We start from the raw sequence: 27,462 nt of genomic DNA, 5'->3' as shown, positions 1-27,462 counted from the left end.
CGATTTTAAAAATTGTACCTGTCGAAGGTACCCTACTTTGAGCCCCCATAGCGCCGCCCCTAGAGAATTTGTAGTGTCCATTTTAATAATTTAAACTCGAATACTCTATGCCCACGTCGAATTTTATCACGATCGGACCAGCTGTATAGAAATGCCAGATTTATTTTCAAAAAATTTTGATTCTGCCCCACTACGTCCTGTGAGACGTAACGCTATAAGGTGGAATCCGTGTGATCGCACTAAAATATTATCGAACTTATCGAGGAAGTTAAGGTACTGCGAAGTTTATGGAATGCTGGTTGCACTGAACATAAACTTCTCAAAGATATTTTAAGGCAAAAGGTCGATGATGCCATCCAGGTAAGTTTGAACGATTGCAAATTGGAAAAATTCAGAAGAAAAAAGTCAGGCCAAGGCACTGATGAACAATTTCAAATTGACTGTTTCAAATGGCAATGAAATTGGGTATCTTGCAATCGTCGGAACTGACAATTTACCTTTTGCTAACAATTTTTCATTGTCAGTACATTTCCAGATCTGACAACCGTCTATAGATAGCTTTACATTTAAATTTAGTATCAAAAAACTATATTTTTCACGTAATAGTCAAATTTGTCTTAAATAAATGTCACTAGAAGATTCGATTTTGAACATAATTTGACACAAATTTTAACACCTAATCAAATGTAAAGTGAATATCCCGTAGGTTGATCGATTCTTCGACATTTTTTAGAAACCGGGTTTCGGTTTCTTCGAAAAATTGCAATTTAATATAAACCGGTTTCGGTTTCGGTTTTTTGATAATAACCGTTTAACCGGATTTTTGGAAAAATATTAAAGCGCCTAGAAATAAGATAAAGAATATACATGTATTCTAATTACAAAAAAATAAGCCTTTTTAAAACGCTTAAATACTTTTTAATTCGAATTTTGATTACTTCTTTTAACGTTCACAAGATCTTTGGGTCAAATTCGACCCATTTTGATATTAAAATTTAATTTTTTCGAAAAGTGAGTGGTTGATATATTTGATATTTTATTTAATTTCAAAAATCAACAACTACGTTTTAGAAACACAAATATACAAAAAAATAATTTTTTGCACTTAAGGTCATTGGATCAAATTTCACCTGAAGCTAAAGTCTTAAATTTTTGTTACGAATCGCTAAATTTATAGCATTTTCTGATGGGAGGATTACTTTTGCGCCACCTTGTACTTGCTGAACATTTTATTTGTATGAAAACTGGGATTCCCCTTGTACCAAAGCTATTGTTTTCTTATCCTTCATAAGATATTCATAATATTGTTTTTGTTTTCACATAGTTTTTTTACTAATACATTCTCACGACTTAGGTTTTAGGTCTTTGACAGCAGAGTTTCCGCTATATGTGTTCTCTATGGTCTAGGGTATTATTTCTTACTTGTTTTTTTTTTCGTAGATTATTTTAAAAAATTTGAGACCCAAGGTGTATATGTGTTTAGTAGAAAGTTTTTTTACAATCTTCTAAAAATCTAGAAGAGCTGAATGATAAATCTTGATAATAAATCATTACACAAATCCGGTGTTTAAAATTTATTTTAAAAAAGTGATGGATATCAGATACACAATTATTTAGAACTAATGTGAGTAGTACGAAAATCAGTAAACATAAAATTTAGAACATTAATCTTGGTCGGGAATCTCTGGTTCTTCCTCCTCTTCTTCTTCAGCTAGAGCTTCCTCCTCATCGGCATAACTCTCAACACGCTCACCAATAATAATCTCTTCAGCCAGTTGATACAATTCACGTATGTCCTACAACCAATTCGAACATTTTAATTAAAAGTTTATAAAATAATCATTTTCTATTATTTTAACTTACTCGAGCATTTCGCAGTTGCATTATTTTCTCATCTTCATAGCGTAAATGATCGTATTGTTCTTTGGAGATGAGTAGACCTTCGTTGACATCGTTTTCCAATTCCTGTTGCAACATGTGAGCGTATCGCTGTTTAGCCAAACTAATGGAACTGCCTTCGTCTAATGATTCGCCACTTGATATATCAGAACCATCGTTAGAAGATAAATTTTTACCAACTACTGCTGTATCGGTATCATCAGTTTCAAAGGGATCTTTAGTTGTTGGGGATTCATCAAGGGCCTAAGGTAGTAATATTAATGGATGAAATTGTAGTGCAATTAATAATGCTCTAAAATTTAGAGTCTAAATGAACAATTAAATTAAAGTATTGAGATATATTGCATAATTTCTGCAAAAAAAGATTTATTCTGAATAATAAATCTTTTTTCTTCTTGTGATTGCGATAAAGATCAATATTAAATAACATTTATTAAGTTTAAGGAACTATAATTCTATTCTTTATGCATGTGCAAATAAGCAGCCATATGATAAACCTTTTTACATGAAATGAAAAAAAATCCTTTCACTTTTCTTAACACGAAAATATCTCTACAGAAAACTTATTTTTTTAATCTGTTTAAGACTACTTTTAAAAGAGTAATTTTCTATTAGTTACCACCTTCTCCATTGACTGATTTCCAACAATCATATTGTGTTACAAGTATTAAAAGTTTTCCTTATTGTTGCTGTTCGTAACAAAACTTTAATGTTTACACTTTATTTATAAAAATGTATCCATGAAATATAAACAACTTTTGTAGCTAACAAAAAAAAAATAAAAAAATAAAACAGAAATAAAAGAACACTCCTACTTGTTGTTTGTTTAAACCGACAACAGTTTACAGGTATTTTGAGTTCCTTAACTTTTACGGCAAATAAAACGGACAAAACGTAACAAAAATACAAACAGCGGCTGCAAAAAAAACAATGAAAACAAACCTTGATACGAATATCAAAAGTTTTTTCTTGAATAAGTTTTGGGAAAATTGTGATGAATCAAATTAAACGAACTTAAATAAATATCAAATTTAGGGTATTTTAGTTGAGTTAAGGGGAATAAGAAATACCTTAACATGCGAAGTAGATTTTTATGAGAACTGAGATTCTATTACAAAACGTTAGAATAAATATTGGTTGTATGACTTAAAATGCGGGATTTACAATAGAGGGCGTATATTTTGAACGCGATTTTTGTTTTTAATAACTTATAAGTCATTTTAAAGGGTACAGAACTGTCATTTCTTCTCACTTTGTTATTGAATACTATAGTGTAAACCACATAGTTTTATTTTGCTTCGAAAATGTCGAACTTTGCGCCAACAAAGCGTCATATGCGGGAAGTTTTGCTTTACTTCTTTAAAAGTGCCGCTGAAGCACATCGATTTGCTCACCGAAGCTTACAGTGAATGTGCGGTTCAGAAGTGGTGAGTTTGACACAAAGATCGCCCATGCCTGCCAAAAAAAATTTGAAGACCAAGAATTGGAGGCATTACTCCATGAAGATTGTTGGTAAACTTAACAAGAGCTTGCAAAATCATTGGGAGATACTCTACCAGCAATTTCAAAGATTTAGAAAGCAGCTGGATTAATCCAAAAGAAGGGAAATTGGGTACCATACGAATTGAAACTGAGAGACCAAGAATGACGATTTTGTATATCGAGGGACTATATTCATCTTGAAAAACACAACTTTTCAGGAGAGCCAAAAAACAGTATTTTTCGCGTATTACTTGAGTTATTAAAATTCGGTATTCTACAATATTTTTTAAAAGCAACTACTGAATCTCACATGTAATTGGTTTTTAAAATTTTTCATTATTGTGGACTTTATGATAGATAGAGGGTTTTTATTTTCAAAAATATTCAATGTGTATGTATGAATATGATCAGATAGAGGGTTTTGCTCATAGAGAATTATACATAGAGACGAGACACTGCGAATTGTCAAACAAAAATACAACAAATCATATGTCTGACACAACAACATACATTGATTAGCATGTATTTTATTGTTGCAAGAGATAGGTTTTTGACAACAGACTTAGGTTTTTGACAATTACGTCTCGTCTGTATGTTAACCTATGGTTTTGCATTTTAATAAAAATTAATTATTTTGATTTCATTTATGTCATTTGTCATTTTTTAACGTAATTTATTTAAGATAACGGCTAATTTATTATTAGTGGTTAGTTCGTCGAACGTTTTATGCTAAAAACACTGTCCAACAAATTGAGACTTTTTGATTGGAACAGAACAGCGACCCTATAATTCTGAAAGGGCATGTTGAGTAGATCATTTTTGTAGAATAAACTTATAGTCCAGCTGGTCTGAATTTTTTTACAGTGGGTCAAAGTTTTAATTTTTTGATCGAAGGGTCCATTATACTAACTGAAAAAAATGTTGTAAGTTAATATCTGAGAGAATTCTTATTGCCAGAGTTATATCGTGGAATTTTATGGGGATCAGTTTTGTGGAAGATCTTAACCCCCTATCTCCTACCTTTAGGGGTCAAATTGACCACTTTTTCGAGAAAATCGAAAAAAGTCATTTCAAAAAGGACATTTAAGGATTAAAATATTCTACGAAATTTCATTGGGGGTCACCAAAGCCACAAAAGTTGTAAATAGAGCTCTTAATTAGCAAAATTAAAAGCCATATCGGGTTTCACATTTTTTAAAAATATCTCCAAAAATCCAAGTATGATCCGAATGATATGAAATTTAAAATGTAAATAGTCCATAAGGAGATTTTCAAATATATGTAAATATATGTCAGTTTTCTGTTTTAGTTCAAGAGATATTTAGGTTTATTTATTTATTTTTTTTTTTTTTAATTCTGCACAATCTTTTTTTTTGGTTTTTTAGATATGGCGGGCCTACGAAATTTTTTTTTAAAATATTATCAATATTTGCTACAAAATTTCAAAAACAATCAAAATAACAATTATCTCATCCCTATAAAAAGTTAGACGCACCCACAGTTGGAACGTGAAAAAATTGTCACAATTTTTACGTTTTTTCCCAAAAAAGCCCATATATTTTTTCTTTTGTAGAAAAAAATTTTCTTCGGGACTGTATAAAATTTGTATACGACCTGAAAAGAGAACCTAATGCAAAAGCGTGTAAAGTAAAACTTGGCTCACTTAAGTGGACCTAGTCGCTTCCAGACTTATCCAAACTTTTACAATTTAAAAAAAAAATTTGGTTTCAGTAAAAAATTATAAAAAGGCAAAGCACCGATCCTCGATAAGGCATCATGCTATATAGCCCTATATAATACTTAAATACGTGCAAAGGTATTTTACTATCACACGGTAAATAACATTGCAGTAGGATATTTTCTAAAAAACTCAGTTTTTAATATACATTTTCTCCGTTTTAATAATTTTGGTATTTTAAAATATAGAGTGTCAAAAATTGTAACGCCATTGATTTAAGGACATTTGGATCTACACTATTTCCAATTTTTGATGTATTATCTTTAACCGTTGAAATTATAAATTAATTCAAACTTTATATTTTTGTTCATGAAAAATCCCTATATTATAATTTTTTAGTTTCTAAGGTAAATGACGTCCGAAAAATTCATAAAATTATTTCACTTCACCAAACTATTAAGCTTCAAGTCCTAAGGTTTTCAACAATACCAACGACTTATACAAAAAGCTTATATTTATTAACCAGGAGTTCCACAAAGCTTGTTCCCTTTTGAAAAATGTTAAAATGTGTTTTTGAAAAAACGTAAAAATATGGCCATTTTTGCATGTTCCAACTTTGGATGCGTGTAACTTTTTATAGGGATGAGATAACTGTTAGCATATTATTTTTATTGTTTTCGAAATTTTATAGCAAATGTAGATAATATTTTAAAAAAAATTTCGAACCTTCGTAGACCCGCCATATCTAAAAAACCAAAAAAAGATCGAGCAGAATTAAAAAAAAAATAAATAAACCTAAATATCTCTTGAACTAAAAAAGATAACTTACATATATTTACATATATTTTGTAAATCTCCTTATGCACTATTTGTATTTTAAATTTCAGCTCATTCGGATCATACTTGGATTTTTGGAGATATTTTTAAAAAATGTGAGACCCGATATGGCATGTAATTTGGCTAATTAAGCATAAAGGGCTCTATTTACAACTTTTGTGTCTTCGGTGACCCCCATTGAAATTTAACGGCAAACAATTTCGTAGAATATTTTAATCCTTAAATGTACTTTTTGAAAGGACTTTGACCTTAAAGAGAGGAGATAGGGGTTTATGATCTTCCACAAAAATGATCTCCATAAAATTCCACAATATAACTCTGATAATAAGAATTCTCTCAGATATTAACATACAACTTTTTTTCAGTTAGTATAATGCTACTGACCCACTGTAAAAAAAAATCAGACCAGCTGGACTATAAGTTTATTCTACAAAAATTATATACTCAACATGCCCTTTCAGAATTATAGGGTCGCTGTTCTATTCCAATCAAAAAGTCTCAATTTGTTGGACAGTGTTATTAAAGAAATCATAATTTAAATATTATTCGTCGAACGCTTTTTTAAGATCTCATTATGAATTTGAACAGTCTTCCTGGCTTCTCTAGTAATTCTAACTTAATCGATTGGCAATTGTATCGATTAATTTTATAATTTAATCTCTATCTAAGAACTTCTGTTCAACAACTTTATTATTATCTGCAGCAAAATTGGATTGAGCTTTAGATAAATAATGGTTGCGGTTTTCGTAGCCACAACCATAATGATGACACTTTAAAAGTAGACACTTTTTTTAAGCAAATTCCAACTTAAATCATTTAATTTCCAAAAACAAAAAGTTAAAATATCTTCATGGTAATTCAAATCAGAATCGGTTTCGCTGTTTTGATAAATGATTGAAAAATATAAAATTCATATTCAGCTGCTAAAATTAGTAAGAAATCATGTATTGTAAGAAGAAATTATTCCAAAAAATGTTTGAAAATTAATTATGCATTTGAAAAGATAGGTTTTGCATTTGGAAAAAATTAATTGTATAAGATAGGGAAGTAACAAAAATTCAAAATAAACTGCAAAAAAAAATATGTTCGTTATGAAATTCACACCATAGATGAGGGCTGTTTTACTGGACATTTTACCATCAAAAAGTCATTTTCGTGAAAATCAAAGATAGAGGGTTTTGAATATATTCCCTCGATATCTGGAATACAATAAAATAATTTTTGGACCGAATCATTATCGCGATAACCCGTAGATTACGATAACAAAAGCCAAATATCCATGGTGCTAAGGCAATGATTGCACTGTATTTGGTAGGACTAAAAGGGTACTATATATTATGAGCTGCTGAAATCTGGACAGACCATCACAGGGAACCTGTACCGAACGCAACTGATTGGTTTGAAGCGAACATTAGCCGAAAAACGCCCAGACATGAAACTTTAATATTCCATCATGACAACGCTAGGCCACATGTTGCAATACCTGTTAAAAACTATCTAGAAAGTTTTGCCTCACCTACTTTATAGTCCAGACCTTGCCCAGTATGCCTACAGTTTGTTTAGATCGACGCACAACGCTCTCTCTGGGATGGGATTCACTTCAGAACAGAGTATCCGAAATTTGCTTGATTCTTTCATGACCTCAAAGGATGAGCAACAGACGGACTAACATAACTGATTTGGAATACTATGTAAAACTGTTGCCCATTTTGGAAAACCAGCTATGAGATTTTAAAACACTTATTTTAAATAGAAATTTCGATAAAAAATAAGTTAAATTCGGCGTAGGGAAACCCCTAGTAGCATATGTTAGCCGTGTTCTGTTTTAAAACTATCCCTGTTAAGATACTATTGACAAAAATATAAACACATTAAGAAAATTTTTTTCAGGGAAACAAAGAGTAAAGCGGGGTTTCGGCCAAAAACTTAAACTCTGCTACGCCTATATGAAATTTTATGGCAATTGGATCATACTGTTAGCACTGTTAAATTTATTTCCAAAATATCGAACTGATCTTTAAGCATTCCATTCTCTCGATTCCTGATTTTCCTCCATTATGTAGTGAGGAAAAGCTTTGAACCAATATTGTAGTTGGTGGTCTTTTTGGAAGGATAATGTTTAAGTTGCACAGCTCCATCAACATTTCGAGAGTTCATGTTCACTTTGGAGTAATTTTCATGATCATTCATGATATGTTCTTTCTATTTTTGAAGAATCTTTGTGGAGGTTCTAGATAAATGATGTAGTAATCAGTTCAGAAAACCGAATAAAGCCTTGATAGTATTGAGAACAATGATAATTTTAGAGCTATTCTAGAAATGGTGCAATTTATTAAAATGGACAAATTAACCTTTATGTGCACGGGATTGTAAAATTACGTTGACGGTCGGAAGTTTACATTTGTAGAATATATGTATTTGTATGAAAAAATACCAGTACGCTCTACCGAGTGTCATTTCAATATCCAGGGGAGTTGGAGCATGGCCAAATATCCTAGGATTTTTAGAGAGCTGTTCAATTGGTGGCATGAAGAGCTGTTCTGCAAGGCTCCGCGGGAACTTTCGTCGTTTGTATGTTTGGTGGATGTGGTCCTTGTTTTGGCTGCGTTGTAGTCAAGGATATATTATGACTTCTTTTTCTTCTGGCGTACTGGAAAGTAGTACAACTGCTTTCCCCTTTTTTGTCACTTAGGGCACCAACGCAAACTTTAATTCGAGACAACTTTGATTCGAGAAAAACTGCTCGTTTGCGGTCTGCTTTCATTTCACCAAGAAGACCGAGATTTTTGGACATCCAATGCCTACCCAGCACAGATTATGGTTGTTCCGGTGTTTTCCCAAAGGTAGACCAGTCTCTCCTCCAATGTAGGAGAGATTGCCGTGTACGACTAGCATTTGAGGTCATTCCTGTTTAAATATCGGTTTTGAGAGGATAGACTTTGCGTCGCATGCGAACCAGACTTTTATGCCATACTTTGCTGGGATGAGATGTACTGCGTAAATCTAGTTCTTCCCGATGGTTGATAGTACCGACGAAGATTGTTGTTCATTAGAGCCCATAATGCATAAATTGGAGCAGCTTTATCGTTAACCAGTCGAGCAGCTCTACTATGCTCACTATCAAACCGAATGAACCGCAAAATTTCCTTGAATAGAGATTTCGGCATTACGGTAATAACAAACTGCTTCCGTACATCAAAATACATCTGTATCTTCATCGTTTTATTTATAAACGTCTGCCCAAAAAAAACCCCAATGAATGCTTTCAATTCAATATTTGTCACCTTATTCCACACCCTTTGCGAAGCGGTTTTGTTCATTCTATTTTTGAAACGTTATCACGGCTTTTGAGTTAGTATCAATCCGAACTTGTTCGAGCATCAACATCAAATCAAATACGGCCGACTCGATGAGCCCTTTGGTTGCACGAGATGAGCCAACAGTCCATAAAACACATTATGAGCTCCAATTCGAATTGCTTGATTAGGTAGACTGGAAATGTTCAAAAACTGCCTCCTAATACTAAAAGACATGTTCGACATGCCGCATTCCGAAAAATTTGAGTTGAGTAAAAGAGTGATGTGAATTTCCATACATTTTATATGGTGTATACATTTGTAGATTTCCGGCCAGGAGATGGTCATTTTTAATAGTAGGGCCTGGGGGGAGCTGTAAATTACTTTTGAAGCGTGTTAGTGGTCAAAACTGCTTATAATTGATTTTTAGGAAGCTACTGAAAATTTCGGACCCTATTGTAGAAATTATTTTTATACCCTCCACCACCATAAGTGGTGAATGAGGGTATATATAAGTTTGTCATTCCGTGTGTAACATTGAGAAATATTCATCTGAGACCCAACAAAGTATATATTTTCTTGAACCTTATGAAATTCTAAGGCGATTGAGCCATGTCCGTCTGTGTAAAATACGCTCACGTCCAAAATACGCAAACAAAATTGGTAGACTTGCAAAAAATATGATTATTATTGTCCTAAGCAGTTTGGTATTGAAAATCAGCAAAATCGGCTCAGTAGAACCAGAGCTATGAACCAAAATGTGAGGCAACCTAAAAAGGTTATAGCTCCCATATATATCAACCTAAAAAAATATGTATGCAGGTGGAGGGTATTTAAGATTCGGCAAAGCCGAATATACCGTTCTAACTTGTTTTACTCAACTTTTCCTGCAAAAATGCTACAAATGTAGACTACCGAGCATATAAAGGTTAAGCAAACACATTCAGGTACCATGGAAAACATTTCAATATTATTTTTTAGACATTGCAACTATTTTGGCTTAATACAAATCTGTAATATTTTAATATCGTAGTGCAACAAATAACAAACAAACTAATAAACCGTCTTCGTTCTCCGTAGATGATTCATTGTATTGACCGAACAAAAAGAAATCGAAGAAATTGAAAACAAAAAATTACCAATTTACCTGTTGTATATTTTTCTCTTGAGATTGTCCTAAAATAGCAAACCCGTTTGATTGTTGCTGGCCAGACAGTTGATGTGGAAGATGTTTCTGTTGTACATTCTCCTCATGATTATCTTCAATGGCCTTACGTATACGTCTTTCAACCTCACGGAAAGCTTTCCTAAAATAAAATAAAATTAAAAGTAAACAATTATACTCATTCCTGCATTTGAAACACTATACAAAACAAATCAGTAATCTGTCAAAATTAATATTTTAAATGACCATTTATTTATTACCTGGCTTTCAGTATATTATTAATATCCTTGGGATCAGTGGCGAATGGCGTGGGCATACGCAATGAACGTTCTTTCATCTTGGCACGCTCCTGTTCAAGAAACTCTTTCAGTTCCTGTTCACAAGGACGCCATTCTTCGTTTTCAATTCTAAAGAAATTACAAGTAAAAGGAGGGATAATTGAATAAATGTATTTAAAGTAAATCACAAAAATACAATATGTTCTTTTCCTCCATTTCTTTGTTTTGCTTTATTTTACTGGTTGGTAAAAGTCGTTATCCAGTCAACCATGCGAAAAAAACGAAAGTTAATTAAAATTGAATAAAATTTGTGAGAAATGGAAAAAGATGTATTACATGAATCAACTTCATCTTCATCAAATATAAACCATAAACATCTTAATTTTCAACAAAAAAATGGTAGAACATTTTCAAAAGGCAACAAGTGAATGTAAATTTTAGTATAGTCTAGTATGGGGAGAAGTGTGCCAATTTGTTTAGACAAATTTTATTAAGAATTAAATTATGTAGGAATATTAAACAGGAGAAGTTATGCTAGAATAATTTAGAATATTGTTTGCGTAAATGTCTGTTTTAAATATGGGTTAAAAAACACACTGTGCCTAAGTTGACCAGTAGCCTAAAGTAGTTTTTAGTTTAACTAATCGGCAATGTGGAAAATTAGGTAAGTATTGCAAAGTTCATATCTCATTGATAAAATCTAGTGAAATATTTAATAAAATATTGAAACCATTTCTTTAATGTATTGAAAACATAATCCCCTTACATTTGTTTTCATCAAAAATCTCAGTCAAATAATATTGGTTGGCCTACTTCATAGACTGGTCATTAGGGTAAGTCCTTTTTCATGAGCCATGTATGGTGTGGGGTGTCTATGGTCGGGTCGGGCCGATTATACTTTCTTACTTGTTTTTATATGAATTTAATTGGAGCTTTGCAGTTTTGAATTATTTAATTCTACAAAATCTTAATTCAAAACAAGTAAGAAAGTATGGTCGGTCAAGTCCAACCATATAATACCCTACACTAAAAAAATTTTCTTTTAAAATTTAAATAATTTATATTTTTGAGTGATTTTCGGAAGTGGGCCTTATATGGGGGCTATGACCAATTATGGACCGATCACCATGAAATTAGGTCGTGTGATTTATGTGTATATTAAAGTTAACTATGTTGAATTTTGTGTGTTTACCAACATTTTTAAGCGATTTATGCATGTTAAAGTGATTTTCGGAAGCGGGTCTATATGGGAGCTATGACTAATTATGGACCGATCGTAACAAAATTTGGTGACATGAATTTTGTATATATAAAACTTATTTGGAGCGAAATTTTTGGAGATACATATATAAATTAAACATTTATGACCGATAAAGTCCAATTTCGGGAGGACATTTGTATGGGGGCTAGGTGAAATAATGGACCGATTTCAGCCAGTTTCAATAGGCTTGGTCCTTGAGCCGAAAAAATAATATGTATCAAATTTCATCGAAATGTCTTCAAAATTGCGACCTGTACTCTGTGCACAAGGTTTACATGGACAGCCAGCCAACCAGACGGACATCGCTTAATCGACTCAGAAAGTGATTCTAAGTCGATCGGTATACTTTAAGGTTAGACTAATATTTTTGGGCGTTACAAACATCTGCACAAACGCAGATACACCCACTATGGTGGTGTAGGGTATAATTAACAAGTAGGAGTGTTATACATGTGACAATTAAATATTTGTCTGATATATGGGTTATATGGATCAATTATGGACTGATCATCACAAAATTTGGTTCATATTAAACTTGTTTATGTCTAATTTATCACAATATTTATTACACTATCCAACAATTTGACACTTTTTGATTGGAACAGAATAGCGACCCTATAATTCTGAACGGGCATATTGAGTATACTCAAATGATCTATAGACCATTTTTGGAGAATAAACTTATAGCCCAGCTGGACTGAATTTTTTTCTTACTGTGGGTCAAAGTTTTAATTTTTTGATCGAAGCGAGCATTATACAAACTGAAAAAAATGTTGTAAGTAGGGTTTGGGGTTTCTCGGATAATTTTATTTCCCGGGAAGCGGGAATGAAAAATTTCATTTCCCGAGATTCCCGGGAACTTCTTTTCAACTAGAAAAATAAGTAAAAAAGAACATTATTTTACAAAATTGTTTAATTTTATTAAAAGAAAATGAAAAACAATACATTACAATTCAATTCTACTTACATAAAACAAAAAAAAATGTTTTATAAAATATTTGGAGATCATTTGTTACTAGGTAGAGCTCTTGTCCTGGTAATAGAGCAAAAGAGCGATTAAGTGTCACAAAATTTTATAAATTGTGAATGTACCTTTATAATTCACTGTCGATCAATATTTTAATTGCATTTGAATACCGCTATTATTTCATATAAATAATGTTCATCATAGAACTATTTTTTTTTTTTTAAAAAAATTGAGTTTTCAAAATGCATTCAGTAAGTCATTTGACATTTTCTTATTTTAGTGGCAATGTTTCCAGACACCCAGAAAACTCATTCGCTTTAAACAGGTGGTGGCTTTATCGTTAAAAAAGCATTATAAAGACAATCTAAATTTTTTCTCCGATTGCTACTTGCTTCAAATAAAGCTAATTCCCGCTTAAAACTAATTTCAGCATTTGATTTTAAACGTTTAGGATTATTTTTTTTTTCAATATTGATTGAATAATCTAATTCGTTTTTAAAATTGTGCTCCGTTTGTATTTCGCAAACATCATCATCATCGCTTTGAACTGATGAGGGAACATAGTGGTCAAATAGGCGAATGTATGAACATTGTCTTTTTGTATTATAATTTAGCTTATTATGTTGAGAAGTTATTAGGAAATTTACATATGTAAGTCTGCTGTTATACTGTTTATTAACTTTACATTTTATTGCAAGAACCATTTTTTGAGAAATCGTAAAATTTTTAGATAACATCTGTTCATAAAGAGTGTTCGTCATAGCAAAATGTCTTAATGCTTCTACTGCATCCTTAATGGGCTTTAAAACCTCCACTAATATTTGGAACAAGCCATTCATTCAAACAGAGATGTTATATTTAAATGTATTAAAGTATTTTCAATTAATTTTAAATTTCCCGTTTTTCCAGGAAAAAAATTAAAATTCCCGGCAACAACTTTACGGGGATTCCCGGGATTTCCCGGCCGGGAATTCAAGAGATATTTAGGTATATTTAATTATTTTTTTAATTGTGCTCGAGCTCGAAATTTTTTTATAAAATATAATCTATATTTGCGATAAAATTTCGTATACTACAAAAACAACTTGCTACCAGTTATCTCGTCCATATAAAATGTTACAAGCACCCAAAGTTGGAACATGTAAAAATTACCGTATTTTTTAAGTTCTTTCCCAAAAAGTCCCTATATTTTTTCTTTTGTAGAAAACATTTTTTTGACGTCCGAAAAATTCATAAAATTATTTTATTTCACTAAACTTTTAATCTTCAAGTCCTAAGGTTTTCACCAATGCCAACTACTTATAGAAAAAGCTTGTATTTATTCCTCAGAAGCTCCACAAACCTTGCTCCCTTTTGAAAAATGTTAACGTTTTTTTATATATTCCATGGAAAATATGTTTTGGAAAAAACGTAAAAAATACGGCCATTTTTACATGTTCCAACTGTGGATTCGTGTAACTTTTTATAGAAACGAGATAGCTGTTAGCACGTTATTTTATTGTATTCGAAATTTTATCGCAAATTTCGAACCTCCGTAGGCCGGACATATCTAAAAAACCAAAAAAAGATAGAGCAGAATTAAAAAATAATTAAATATACCTAAATATCTCTTGAACTAAAAGAAATAACTTACACATGTATGCATGTTTTTTGCAGATCTTCTATTTATATTTTAAATTATAGCTCATTCGGATCATTCTTGGATTTTTGTCGAAGTTTTTAAAAAATTTGAGACCCGAGGTGGAGTGTAATTTTGCTAATTAAGCATAATGTGCTGGCAAACATTTTCGTAGAATATTTTAATCCTTAAATGCTCTTTTTGAAAGGACTATTTTTGATTTTCTCGAAAAAGGATCAATTTGCCCCTAAAGAGATGAGCTAGAGGGTTAAAATCGTCCACAAAAATTATCCCCATAAAATTTCACAATATAAATCTGACAATAAGAATTCTCTCAGACATTTACTTACAACATTTTTTTCAGTTAGTATAATGCTCCCTTCGATCAAAAAACTAAAATTTTGACCCACTGTAAAAAAAATTCAGACCAGCTGGACTATAGTTTATTTTACAAAAATGATCTAGTCTGCCCTTTAAGAATTATAGGGTCGCAAAAATGCTGTTGGCCAGTGTAATTATTAATAAGTAGCGGCAACCATAATATGATGCAGTTGTCATTCACATTCTTGCAGCAATCATACATAAGATTGTAGTAATTATGTTATGTTTGTGGCAATAATATCCACGAGGAATCATTACATCATTGCATAATATGGTTATCATAATCTAAGAGACTGGACCACCCTATTTGTCTTACATACATATTTCACATTAATTTATATTGTATAAACTCTGTGGTATTGAGGGCTGGTTATGCTGGTGAATATTACAAAGCCAGAATAGACATTTACATAAGAAAAGCGTTGAAAGGGAAACAATATCATAAAATAATAAATGATTTCCTTAAAACACAAAAAACGCAGAAGAAATAAAAAAGAAATTAAATATGCCATGATTTATTACAGGATGTTTTAACTATGCAAAATATTTTTACATTCGAAAACAGACAAACATACAACAAATTCAATAGTGATTTAATTTTTTTCTTACAAAGTTATTTTGTTTTTTATTTTTCATTCTTTATTACCCGCATAAATACGGAAGGAAGTTTTTAAACATTATGTTTATTTATGTAAACCATAGGAGGATGTGGAAAAAGGTCTATTAACATCTCACTTCCACCATAAGACAAACAAAATGTTTGTAGTGTGAACAAAAAACAAAAATGATGTGATGGCCTATATAAATATTATTTTAAGTGAGAAAATTGTATTGCCCTAGAATTCTGTAGAACACAAAGGAAAAAATATAAAACTGGACCACACATACCTTAAAAAATCCATACCCTTGTTGGCATCTTCCTCCTTGTATTGTTCTTCTAGCGCTTTTTGCTCTTTGTATCTTTGCCGTAAAACATTGATGCGTTGCGCCTCCTCCTCTTCATGTTGCAAACGTTCACGCTCCCATTTTACACCTTGCAGTTTTAAACGATCGGAATTTTTTTCACGATTTGTTTTTAACTGAAAAATAAATAAAGTGGGAAGAAAGGATTTTAATAAATATTTATTATTCCAGAAAGGATGGAAATTTACAGTATGTTGAAATTGAGCGCTGTTTGTAATTTAAATTTTCAATAACATCATTTGCAAAAATTCAAAATTTAAGATACACTATAACGCTGATACTTCGTTTAAAAATTGTGGTCATAACGGGATTAAACTTTCCAAAAATAATCTCTTTTGATCATAAATATTTGGTATTGAAAGTAGACAAAAGTGTTGCAACAAAAAAATAAATTAAGCACAAAATGTACGTCTCTCCAATGTTGGCACAAATAGTTACTGCCCAAAGCTAGGTCAGTTTAAGTAGAGAGGAATTTACATGACCCATACCTATTTCGGATATACACATATGCCTATATCGGTATGTTTTGAGCCCTTAATCCTAAAATCGTAGTCCAGATTGGACAAAACGTAGGACAACGGAACACGTAATGTTCCAGTGTTTCCTCCTCTGCATCACACGCTCTGCAGGTCGAATTGTCGGATAGACTAATTCGATACAAATGAACTTTCAACTCTGCGTGTTCAATTAATATTGACCTATTTAGGTTTAGGATCTCGGTTGTTCTCTTTAACGGGTTTGTCATAGAATCCAATCATTGTCGGAATTGGTTTTGAAAACGACAAAAAAGGTACATTTGACTTATGAAATACAATATATTTTTTTTTTAATCGATAAAGAATTTTATTCTAGATCAAATATAAAATCGTTAACTTTCGATTTCGCAAGACCAATGTACTTTTTCTGTCGTTTTCAAAACCGATTCCGACAATGATTGGATTCTATGACAACCCCGTAATTTTGGGTTTACTATAGGATATTGGTCATTCTGATGATTGTAAAGTTCGGACATCCTCATTTATATCCCATTCTTTTAGGCATCCTTAAACCTTGGGAAGGAATGTTTTGAAATTTTCCAGAGTGACGGTATCCTATCCTGGATAACTTGTCCTCCTTCTCATTTCCGACAATACCATGATGTCTTGAGACCCTTATTATCTTAAAATTGTTCCAATTGTAGTACAACATTATTTCATTCTTGCTTTGTAAAACGTTCCGCAATTGAACACTATCGTTCATTTCACGATTATTAAAGATACGAGTAAGAGTTTTATTATCAATCCTTTTCAATCATTTAATCCCCTAAAGCTACGTTTCCGCATACACCGTAATCGGCACCGAAAACGAAATTCTATATATTTGAACCGAAAAAATGTTCTAAAACGAACTTTTTTTCGGTGTAAATGTATGGAATTTCGTTATCGTTGCCGATTACGGTGTATGCGGAAACGTACCTTAAGCAATCGCCATGATCTCAAACTTAATGACAGTATTATGATCTGATAGACGAAGGAATTTGTCTAAATTTCGTCATAATAGAAGCCCATTCCCGTTTGGTCATATATTTCATTTCGTGTTTTCATCAGTGGTATTCATAAAATATATTCAATGTGGTTTTCATTTCACCACATATGCTTATGCAGAACAGTTGCTTTCTTTATGTTGAAGGTTTCCTTTTCCATGTCACATTAAACATTGGGATCCTTTCTTCTGATAAATATCGCTACGTCATCCGCATAAGAAACGGGCTTGTAACCTTCAGCGATGATAATACTTAATAGAATATGTATGGTAGTTACCCATAGTAGGATAAAATACCATCCTCGTATTTATCAGATCCATCATAACTAATGCTTCCACATAATGGCGATCAGGCAGCACTAAAAACTCGGGAAGGTCATAGGGTAAAATCCATGTTAATACATGACTGTATGCGAACCTTATGAATGTTAATGACTGGGTGAAACCAACACTCAGCTATTACCACAGGATAGTAATGAAGGAGGACCTTCTCCGCACTAAGCGGAGGAATAGATTCAACTGTTGGATCTCTAGGGCCCTATGGCAAAGATTGAATACCTCAGGTATCAGACTACTACTACAAAGGTAGTGTTGGAGTGATCGTGAGTATAATCCTGAGATAGAGCTAGGGCGAATGGATGCGACGGTCTTCAGCAGAATATACGTTGACGAAGATGAGCTGAAAACTGTGCAACATATTATCTGCCAATACCCGTGATTTCAACTACATAGATTTAGGTGGCTAGGCCAACCATTCCATAAAGGAATTGTTGTAGTCCAGAGGTCATTTTCAGCTTCATTAGGAGATTAGGTTGGATTAATGGTAATTTACAATATAATATCAGATTTTAAGAAAGCAGTTCTATTATTATTCTCCGGTGATCTGTCTCTGGGATTTCTAGCCAGACTCTATACATATATTTCTTATCTTCTTTATTTCCACGATCATTATCTTGAAGGGATTCCCAAAATACCCATGAGTATATATTTCTATAAGCGCGTTGTTTAACGCGTTGTCTGGTATTTGTCTTTTTACCATTGTGTCAACAATTCGTTCCAAGGTTTCTAACCCAGAATAATGTTAATCTTATGGGCATAGGGTAGAACTAGAGGCATAACTGAGAGCAAGCTGAGATTAAAAATAATTACTCTCTCCCAAATTTTCTGGTTCACACAACAACAAAATATATTGATTTACATGTACTTTGTTGTTGCAAAACATAGGTTTTTTGTCTCTCAGTAACGCTTCTATGTATATTTTATTCTATGCGTATGGATCTATATACCTTCGGATATGCGTTGCTCTCTTTTCCTGGGTTTGGTATGAAAATTACCCTTGCTTCCATAGACAACAACTAGATAGGTAACTGAGAGCCAGAAACCTAAGTATGTTGTCAAAAACCTAATTCATGAGAATGTATTTTTTGTTTGTATCACCCGTATGTGTGAAAAGAGAGTAATTTTTTACTCTCTCCTTCCGTTATATGCGTTTATTCTATGCTTGCTTCTATCCATTGGAGAGTACGAGTATCTTAGTCAATTAGCAAAAATATACATTGGAAGGAGGAGATACAGAAACTCCTCCGTCCTTCCCATGTGAAATTCCTAACATCTCTTTCCTTATTTCAGACATTTTACCATTCGAAACCACGAGTATTATATGTATGTATTTGGCTGCATAAGATTCGTCACAGGCAAATAATAACACTCTTCCTTATCTTTTTGTTTAATCCCTTACTCTCACGTATGCAATTATTCCATTAAAATATTAAATAGCAAATATATAATACCTTTGCTCTTGATTTCAAAATTTCCAAATCGGCCTTCTTGTCCACCACAAAAATGGGATCGTCAGCCAGTTCTGCCGGTATGACATTCGTTTTGCCCTCAATAATTAAAATGCGTTCACGTTCGACTTCTTTAAGCTGTCAAATAAATCCACAAAAAAGCAAACCAGACAAAAATAAACAAATTTACAAAAATATACATAAAAATATAAATGATTTAATTTATTTATAAAAAAATGCAGTTTGTTGTTAGGTGGCACTTTTCTAAAGGGTTCATACCTGGTTCATATTGTAACCAACCAAAATGAAGGAAAAACAAACAAAAAAAATTACAAAAACTTTGTTTATTTGTTGGTTCAATAACTAATTTAAATGAAAATCTGGTTTATTGTCATTTTAAGCTAAACAACCTGCCTTCATCCATCACTGTCAAAAGCAAAAGTGCCAGAATTTTAATGTACGAATAAATATTAGAAAGAAATAGACGTATAATGTCAATGTATTAAATACGAATTATTGGTGACAAAAATGTCACTTTAATTTCGTACCTGATGGTATTTTTTACTTTTGTTTTTTTATTTAGATTTTGCATGTAAAAGGAAAGTTTTTCAGTTGAAATTTTGTGCATATTGATAAGAAATTATGATTGCTTGTGTTATTTCGGAAGTTCATTAAGGGAGGGTGTGAAAATTAACCTTTAAATAGGGAACGAAAATAATTATAAATGATCATTATGAAGAAGTTGCTACACAAATAATTCCCTGTTTCTTTTCATTTCTGTAAAAATTAAAAAATCAAAATTAATAAAATTCGTAACTAGTAAAATTTCGTTTATATTTGACCCCTCGCTCCAAATAAGGGTTAATTCTAAATGGATATAGACTCTTTTGTTTTACAACTTATTAAACTTTAATGTTCGTGCACATTTGGCGGCATTATATTACACAGCCATCAACCATTTTATTGGCAAAATGCCAATAAACTGAAATTATCACAAAAGTTGTCATTTTATCGTTGCTGTTTATCTACACTCAGCTATTAAAAGACATTAAATTAAAGACTATCAAAAATCTTAAAGAGCCAACATACCAACCAGCCAACACCTTTTAAATATTGAAACACTTCGTAGTTCGAACACTCAACAGATAGATTTAGATACGCACGTTATCTCCTACACAATTCAGTATATTTCAATGGAATTTTTTAGGAATAAGGGATTTACAAAAACACATGTTTGGTAGCTACTAGATTTTCGCCATAAACTTGAACTTTTTTATTTTTGTAAGTTTACATTTTTACTGCAGAGGTCATATTTCATGTATACATTTTGATTTCTATTAAGGTCAATGTTGAACTAAATATAGAACAACCATTGAAAATTGGGATTGAATTTCAAAATACATATTACCATGACATGACTTTCTGCAGTCAATTTCAATTGGGTAGCAAGTAAATTGTTTTGCAAACTTTATTGAGGAGTAACACTTGTCACCAAATTGCATTTGATGTTGATATTTATTAAGATAGAAACTAAAACTTATTTGTCAAAAAATTGTTTTTTGACATGCACTTTGATGTTGAAAATTTTGTTTTAAATCAAAAGTTTTTCATAGAAAAAACAAATTCATTGTATTAAATCATGTCTTTTGTTGTAGCAAAAGTTAGGAATTTGACAACTCGTCGCCCCGAATTTATCTTCACGTAAGTCCAAAAAATTTTTTTTGGGAAATTGAATTTAAAGTTTTAACGATTTATATAAAAAAATTGAGTCGAAAAAAGTGTTTCGATATTTCTGTATTATGTAGTGCTTGAAATTCTACATCGATTAGTGTAAAAATTTCCAAAGTCATGGAGGAAATTTTTCAAGTTATTGGCATTTTTAGCTCCAAAAAAAATTTACCATTTTGTTGTATACGCCACTTTTTACGAAATATTTATTAATTTATGGCACATACGTGAAAATGTACTGAAAAAAACTGCACTAATATTTTTCTCCAAAGTTATCTTCACGTATATGAGTTATACTTTCAGTAATCAAAATTAACGTATGTATTTAGTAAATCGCTCTGGAAATTGTTATGGCAAGTTCTAAAGTGTGTTTTTTTAAGCCGAATAGAACTTTAAATAGTAAAAAATTTACAAAAGAAGTAAATTTTAATCAAAAAAATTTTTTATTTAAAAAACATGATGATTTCGGGAATATGCCACCATGGTTATTTTTAATGAAGCGCATTATGGACTTCCAATTTTGGAACACTTTGGAATTGAATTGATGGTATATCACAAATAACACGAACAATGTTGGCGTGCAATGCGTCAATTGCCGCTGGTTTATCAGCATAAACTAGTGACTTCAAGTGGACCTACAGGTAATTATCGAAAATGTCAAATCGCTCGTCCTTGGAGGCCAATAGACAGGTCCATTTCAATAAATCGATGGTTGCGGTATCCATATGGCACGTAGCGCCTCATGTTGAAACCAGATATCGCCCGGCTATATATAATCCATATTTTCAAACAAAAATCGTTCATCATGGTTCTGTAACGATCTCCATTGACCGCAACGCCAGCTTCGGCTTCATTTCTGAAGAAATAAGATCCGATGATGCCACCAGCATGTAAACCACACCAAACGGTGAATTTTTCTGGATGTAATAAAGTGTGTTGAGTTTGTTGTGGATTAGTTTTACTCAATATGCGTCAATTTTGTTTATTAACAAACCCGTGAAGACAAAATTGAGCCTCATCGCTAAATGTAATTTTGCGATAAAACAGTCGACAATAAGGTGAATCAATAACTGATTTTCGAAGTACATATTGATAATTAGGTAGCGTTGTTCAAGCATCAATATATTTATAATGATTTGACAGAATATACTGATTCTAAATGTCAAAAAGTGACAACAGTGGGACAGTTCATTAGATCGTTAATCCTTTCGCAAGTTCTGGCGGGCTTTAAAAACCACTATTTATTATTAAAATGTTGGAAAATGTATTCCAAGATTTTATAATATTGAGCATATGATTCTTTGGAGCGACTCCTGTGTGCCACAAAACAGAAATAAAATAGTATCGTCTACTTTCCTTGACATTTTGTATAAAAGAAGTAATTTGAAAGTCAAAGCCGGGACTTTCTCAAATTCAAGAGATTTACACTATACATAGTGCAATAGACCGATACCTAAAATTAAAATATGTCATTATCATTTTAGATTCGACAACAAAATCAATCCAAAAAGTTAATTTTAAAAATTATGGAAACCGGTCGGAAGATTTGAAAGTTTATTCATTACTAGCAAGCCAATATAATTTTAAAGAAGTTCCATTTGCCAAAATTAAAGTAATAAAATATAATAAATTCAATTTATTTTCTCTAGTCTATAAAACATCTATAAGTGAAAACGAATTTCCAACATCAAGTTTTAAAATACGAGCTAGAAAGAGAGTTTTGGCAATTTTATTCATACACATGAATAAATATTTCTCAAGACAAAATTAAAGATATTCAAAGCATATATGTATACCTCGTCATCAGATCCGTGTGGTCATTTGACAGATATTTTATTCCGTAGTTAATCAGAACATGTCGTCTTTACAATCCAATAAATAATCACAACTATCTCAAAAAATACATGTTTTTATTTTAAAATCAAAAATTGCATTCTTACTGAGACACTCTATATATAAAAATAACCGTTATAGATTCTATGCTCTAAAATTCACGAATATAGAGCGAATTCGAAATTCCTATTATAATTAAAATAAAATATTTTTTTCTTTTTTAAAAACTTGTTAAATATTAGTATCACATACGTGAAGATAACACAAGATTTTTATATTTGTAAAATTTCATACAAATTTTATTGTATATCCACAAAAATGGCTCATACGGTATCATAACTCATTAAATTTTTATCAAAAATGGATATACAACAAAATTGCCCCACAATATCTCTAAAATTATAAGAGATATAAACCTGTCGATTGAACAGATCGATAGATCTAAGAATTTTACCCCAGAAAATGGTCCTAACTCATTTTTTTGATTTTGTGATATACGTGAAGATAATTTCGGGACGACGTACTGACAACTGATTTTCGGAAGTGGGCATTATATGGAAGTTATAACTAATTCTGGACCGATCGCCAAGAAATTAGTTCGTGTGGTTTATGCCAATATGAAACTTATTTTTGTTAAATTATATTTGGATTCCAACATTTTTAAAAAACTTATAATATCAATCTTAGATATCCATATATTCTATATCCATATAGTCTATATTAATGACTTATTAACTCAGATATAGATTAAAAATCTGCCGAGCCGGAAGAATTCTCGATATACTGATACATTAATCTGTTTGTAAGTTATTTGGGGTCTACGGAAAGTTGATTTCAACATAAAGACGGACAAACGAACAGTGGCTATCTTGATTTCGCTATCTATAACGATCCAGAATATACATATCGCACACCCAGTTCAAAAGAGACACAACTCAAAATTTTATTTTTTCAGAAATCGAAAATAAATATATATCAATTGAAACATAATGAAAGACATTAGTGTTTTTTTTAGCCACAGTTACCAACAACAGAATACACTGATATCTTTTGTATAGATAAACAAGTGTATTGTGCATAGTTTAAGCGTAAAATTAATTTTTCGCGTTTACATAACCCGACAAATTAATTATCAGTTGTGTCACTTTTGAACTGGGCGTGCGATATATACTTTGTGGGGCCGCAAATGAAAAATGTAGAAATTACAAACGGAATGACAAACTTATTATACCCTTGCCACTAATGGTGAAGGGTATAAAAACTCGCATATCTTAGCGTATGAATAATATGTATTAATAGTTGGAAATAAATATTACTCATACGTAAAATAAAATTCAACATTTTTAGAATTTCTTTGTGTACGCCAATTAGAGATGCTAAACGGGGAATCCAGTTCCCGAAAATCCCGGGGTTTTCGGGATTTTCTAAATCCCGAAGCCCGGGATTTTTTAATTTTAAATCCCGGGGTTTTTGGGATTTTCCAAATCCCGTTTTTCATAAATAAATAGGGGAAGTTGTCATTTTTGTGTGACTTTTTCATTCATTTTGACATTCTACATGCCCGAATATCGCAAAGTGATGTTCAGCAAAGTTGTTAAGCTCAACTCCTGCTACAATATAGTTAATAAAGGAAAACGGTATTTCTGGCTAAAAGATATTATTAATAAATGTAAAAACCCCAAATAACAATAACGAAACCAAGTTATAATGTAGATTTTCAACTTGCTAAAGTATAGATCATTTTATTTCTGAAGGAACAAGAGGAAAATACTTGCAGATTTGTTATAAGTATTTGCAAACGGGTTTGCCAATGTGAAATATGGAATGTGAAATATGTTTTTCGGCAACAGCATATGTCGAAAACAAAATTCGTTCCAGAATGGCAAATGAAACCATAGATGCAATAGTATTCTTAAGAAGCTATTTAAAATAAACAGTTTTTTATACTAAAGTACGGTTTTTCACCAGTATGCCGATTTTTTTCACGAAAAATGGTATAGCAGAAACGCCTTCTACGGAAAATTCTAAGAAGAAACCATAGGTCTAAAATCAACTCCTATCGCATTTCATCTTTTATCCAATGATATTTCAGTATATATATTTTTTTTATTTTAGACATATGGTTTCTTGGGGATAATTTCTTAAAATTTTGTGTAGATTGCGTTTCTGCTATACGATTTTTTACGATTTGATCGTCCATACCAATCGACCCGAAACCCCGGGTCGGGATTTCGGGATTCTTTACCAAATCCCGAACCCCGGGATTTTTAAAAATCAGTCCCGATTAGCATCTCTAACGCTAATACTTAGCATGTTAAATCTGTAGCCGTTAATGTTGATTTAAAGTTGAAAATTTCAAAATTCTATAATCGCACTAAAGTGCTACGTTAAGGCAGGATTACGGTTACATTCCATCAACGATCGGTTAACACAGCCATAATTATTGGTAAATAGAGCTTATGAATGTAATCCGTAAGCTCTATTGTACAATGACTATGGCTAGCTAATGAGTACAAACCGACGAGATAAATGCTTCAGCTCTCGGTCGGCTAACTACTGATTTTAACTACGGTATTAGTACGAAGTAAGAATTATGGCCTCGTTACCCGTTAGAAAAAATGCAAATTTTTCAGTTTTTTGTAAACATTTTGCTACTTTTGCAATTGAATGCAAAAGAATCGAAATGTGTATATAATTATCGTTGTAATGAGATATAAATGACAGAATTTGGTTAAAAAATTTTTAAGTTATTACAAATTCGCCAGACTATTAACGTGCCTCAAGCCACTTAAACTAGAAATTTAGGAAAAAAATTAACATATTCGCAGGTATGGCCAAAAAAAATATTTTTTTAACTGTCGTTTCGAATCTCCATTTTCAAATATTTAAAAATTTTATTAAACAAATTTCAGAATTTTTTGATCATCATATTGGCATATATTGAGATCATAATAGGGAATAAAAATATGAAAAAATTATGTCAATACCTCGTACAGTTTTTCCGTACCTGTGATTTAAATTTTTAAAGAAAAACTATTTTTTTGTCCATATTTTGGCGAATGAGCCCAATTTCCTTACTCTTATAAATTTTAAGTAAAACCTATCCAAAATAATAAATCGTTAAAAAATGTTGGTATACTCACAAAATTCAACATAGTAAACTTTCATATAGACATAAATCACACGACCTAATTTCATGGTGATCGGTCCATAATTGGTCATAGCCCCATATAAAGCCCACTTCCGAAAATCACTCAAAAATATAAATTATTGAAATTTTTAAAGAAAAATGTTTTTGCTCTTTTATTTAGTGTAGGGTATTATATGGTCGGGCTTGACCGACCATACTTTCTTACTTGTTTTTTTCTTAAATTTCTAGTTGAAGTGGCCTGAAACACGTTAATGGTCTGGCGATTTTATAATAACATTAACATTTTTTAACCAAATTTTGTCATTTATAACTCATTACAACGATAATTATGTACACATTTCGATTCTTTTGCATTCAATTGCAAAAGTATTTATTTAGTAGAAAATTTTTTACAAAAACTGAAAAATTTTAATTTTTTTCCGAATTTTGGCGATAATACAGTTTTTTGGTCATTTTGACCCAAAGCAGATACAGGTTTAATAATCCAAAAAATTTTTTTAATGTAATATTCATTAATATAAATAAATCTACATATTTCTAGAAAACAATGAAGAAACTTAACGAGTTTGACCTATTTTTCCATATAAATAATAAAATTTTGCATATATCTGAACTTTAACCGCGATGCGCGTCCAGAAATCGTTGTCCGATTTGGCAATATTGCACCCGGCACTCTTTGAAATCTAAAAAAAAAATCGGCTGTCACTCTAATATACATATGGGAAGTCCTTGGTTTAAGTTTGTTAAAGCTTTACCTTATTCTTAAACATTCACAATAATAATAATAATAATAGTGTGCCTACAATAACTCCTTATATTTTTGTCCAGTCAAACGAATCACTGTGCAACATTAGTTTTTACAATATTTTACCAACTTACCTCTCTTGCCTTAATCCGCTTCTGTAAATTAGCCCTGTAGTCATCTTCGATGCGCTCCCTAAGTTCTTTCATATAATTGCGGTCAGTTAAACGTACAACATTTGTGCCCATGAGACGTTCTAAAGCAGCACTAATGCGAGGCAAATTAAAACTGAAAGCGAAGTAAAATAATTAAATATCTACAATTACAAATTTTAATGCAAAAAGTGTCTAAATAACATTAACTTTACTTGGTAAATATTTGTCAAAATATATAAAAATTTATTCAGTTGTTTTCTTGTCTCAAATAACGTTTCGTTACCACCATTTGCAGAAAACTGTTTCGAAAACCTTACAAAAGTTTTTGTGGTACAAATATTCATGCATGATTTTTATTTCGTTTGTTTTGTGTTTCCTTTTTATTTATTAAATTCATATTTTGTTGATAATTTATACCTGCATTTATATGTTTTTCTTTTTTTTATTGTTTGTTTCTTATTTATTTGTGATGCCTTGTTATTTTGTCTTGTCAAAATTTGTCTTTTTTTTAGTGTACTCTGCCCTGTAAATTGTAGGTGTAATTGTGTGGAGGATATGTTGGTAACATCTAGATAAATTTGATAAACAATATTCACTTTTGGATGTGCCTGTTCAATATTTTTTACTTCCATTTATAAAATGTAGGTTCAGTAATTTAACCTGCAGTAATGAAATGCTACAATTTATCTATTTTGGGCTCAATCAGGTATGTGATCGAGA

General features: G+C 31.6%; 1 protein-coding gene across 1 annotated transcript in view; it reads right to left on the bottom strand.

Moving 5' to 3' along the window:
• Nucleotides 1-1,566: 1,566 nt before the first annotated feature.
• Nucleotides 1,567-27,462, bottom strand: part of LOC135951975 (cytadherence high molecular weight protein 2) — a 97,641-nt gene continuing 71,745 nt past the window's right edge. Inside the window, exons 3-9 of the mRNA XM_065501735.1 lie at nt 26,725-26,875; nt 19,137-19,271; nt 15,751-15,941; nt 10,618-10,764; nt 10,340-10,499; nt 1,864-2,142; nt 1,567-1,796 (exon numbers count right to left, since the gene is read on the bottom strand). Coding sequence (XP_065357807.1) covers nt 1,665-1,796; nt 1,864-2,142; nt 10,340-10,499; nt 10,618-10,764; nt 15,751-15,941; nt 19,137-19,271; nt 26,725-26,875 — 1,195 coding nt within the window. The 3' untranslated portion in view covers nt 1,567-1,664. The remainder of the gene's footprint in view (nt 1,797-1,863; nt 2,143-10,339; nt 10,500-10,617; nt 10,765-15,750; nt 15,942-19,136; nt 19,272-26,724; nt 26,876-27,462) is intronic.

Source organism: Calliphora vicina, chromosome 2 (assembly GCF_958450345.1).
Source record: "Calliphora vicina chromosome 2, idCalVici1.1, whole genome shotgun sequence".
NCBI lineage: Eukaryota > Metazoa > Arthropoda > Insecta > Diptera > Calliphoridae > Calliphora > Calliphora vicina.
Note: the sequence above shows the minus strand (reverse complement) of the source record. Positions and strands in the feature narration are given on the sequence as shown.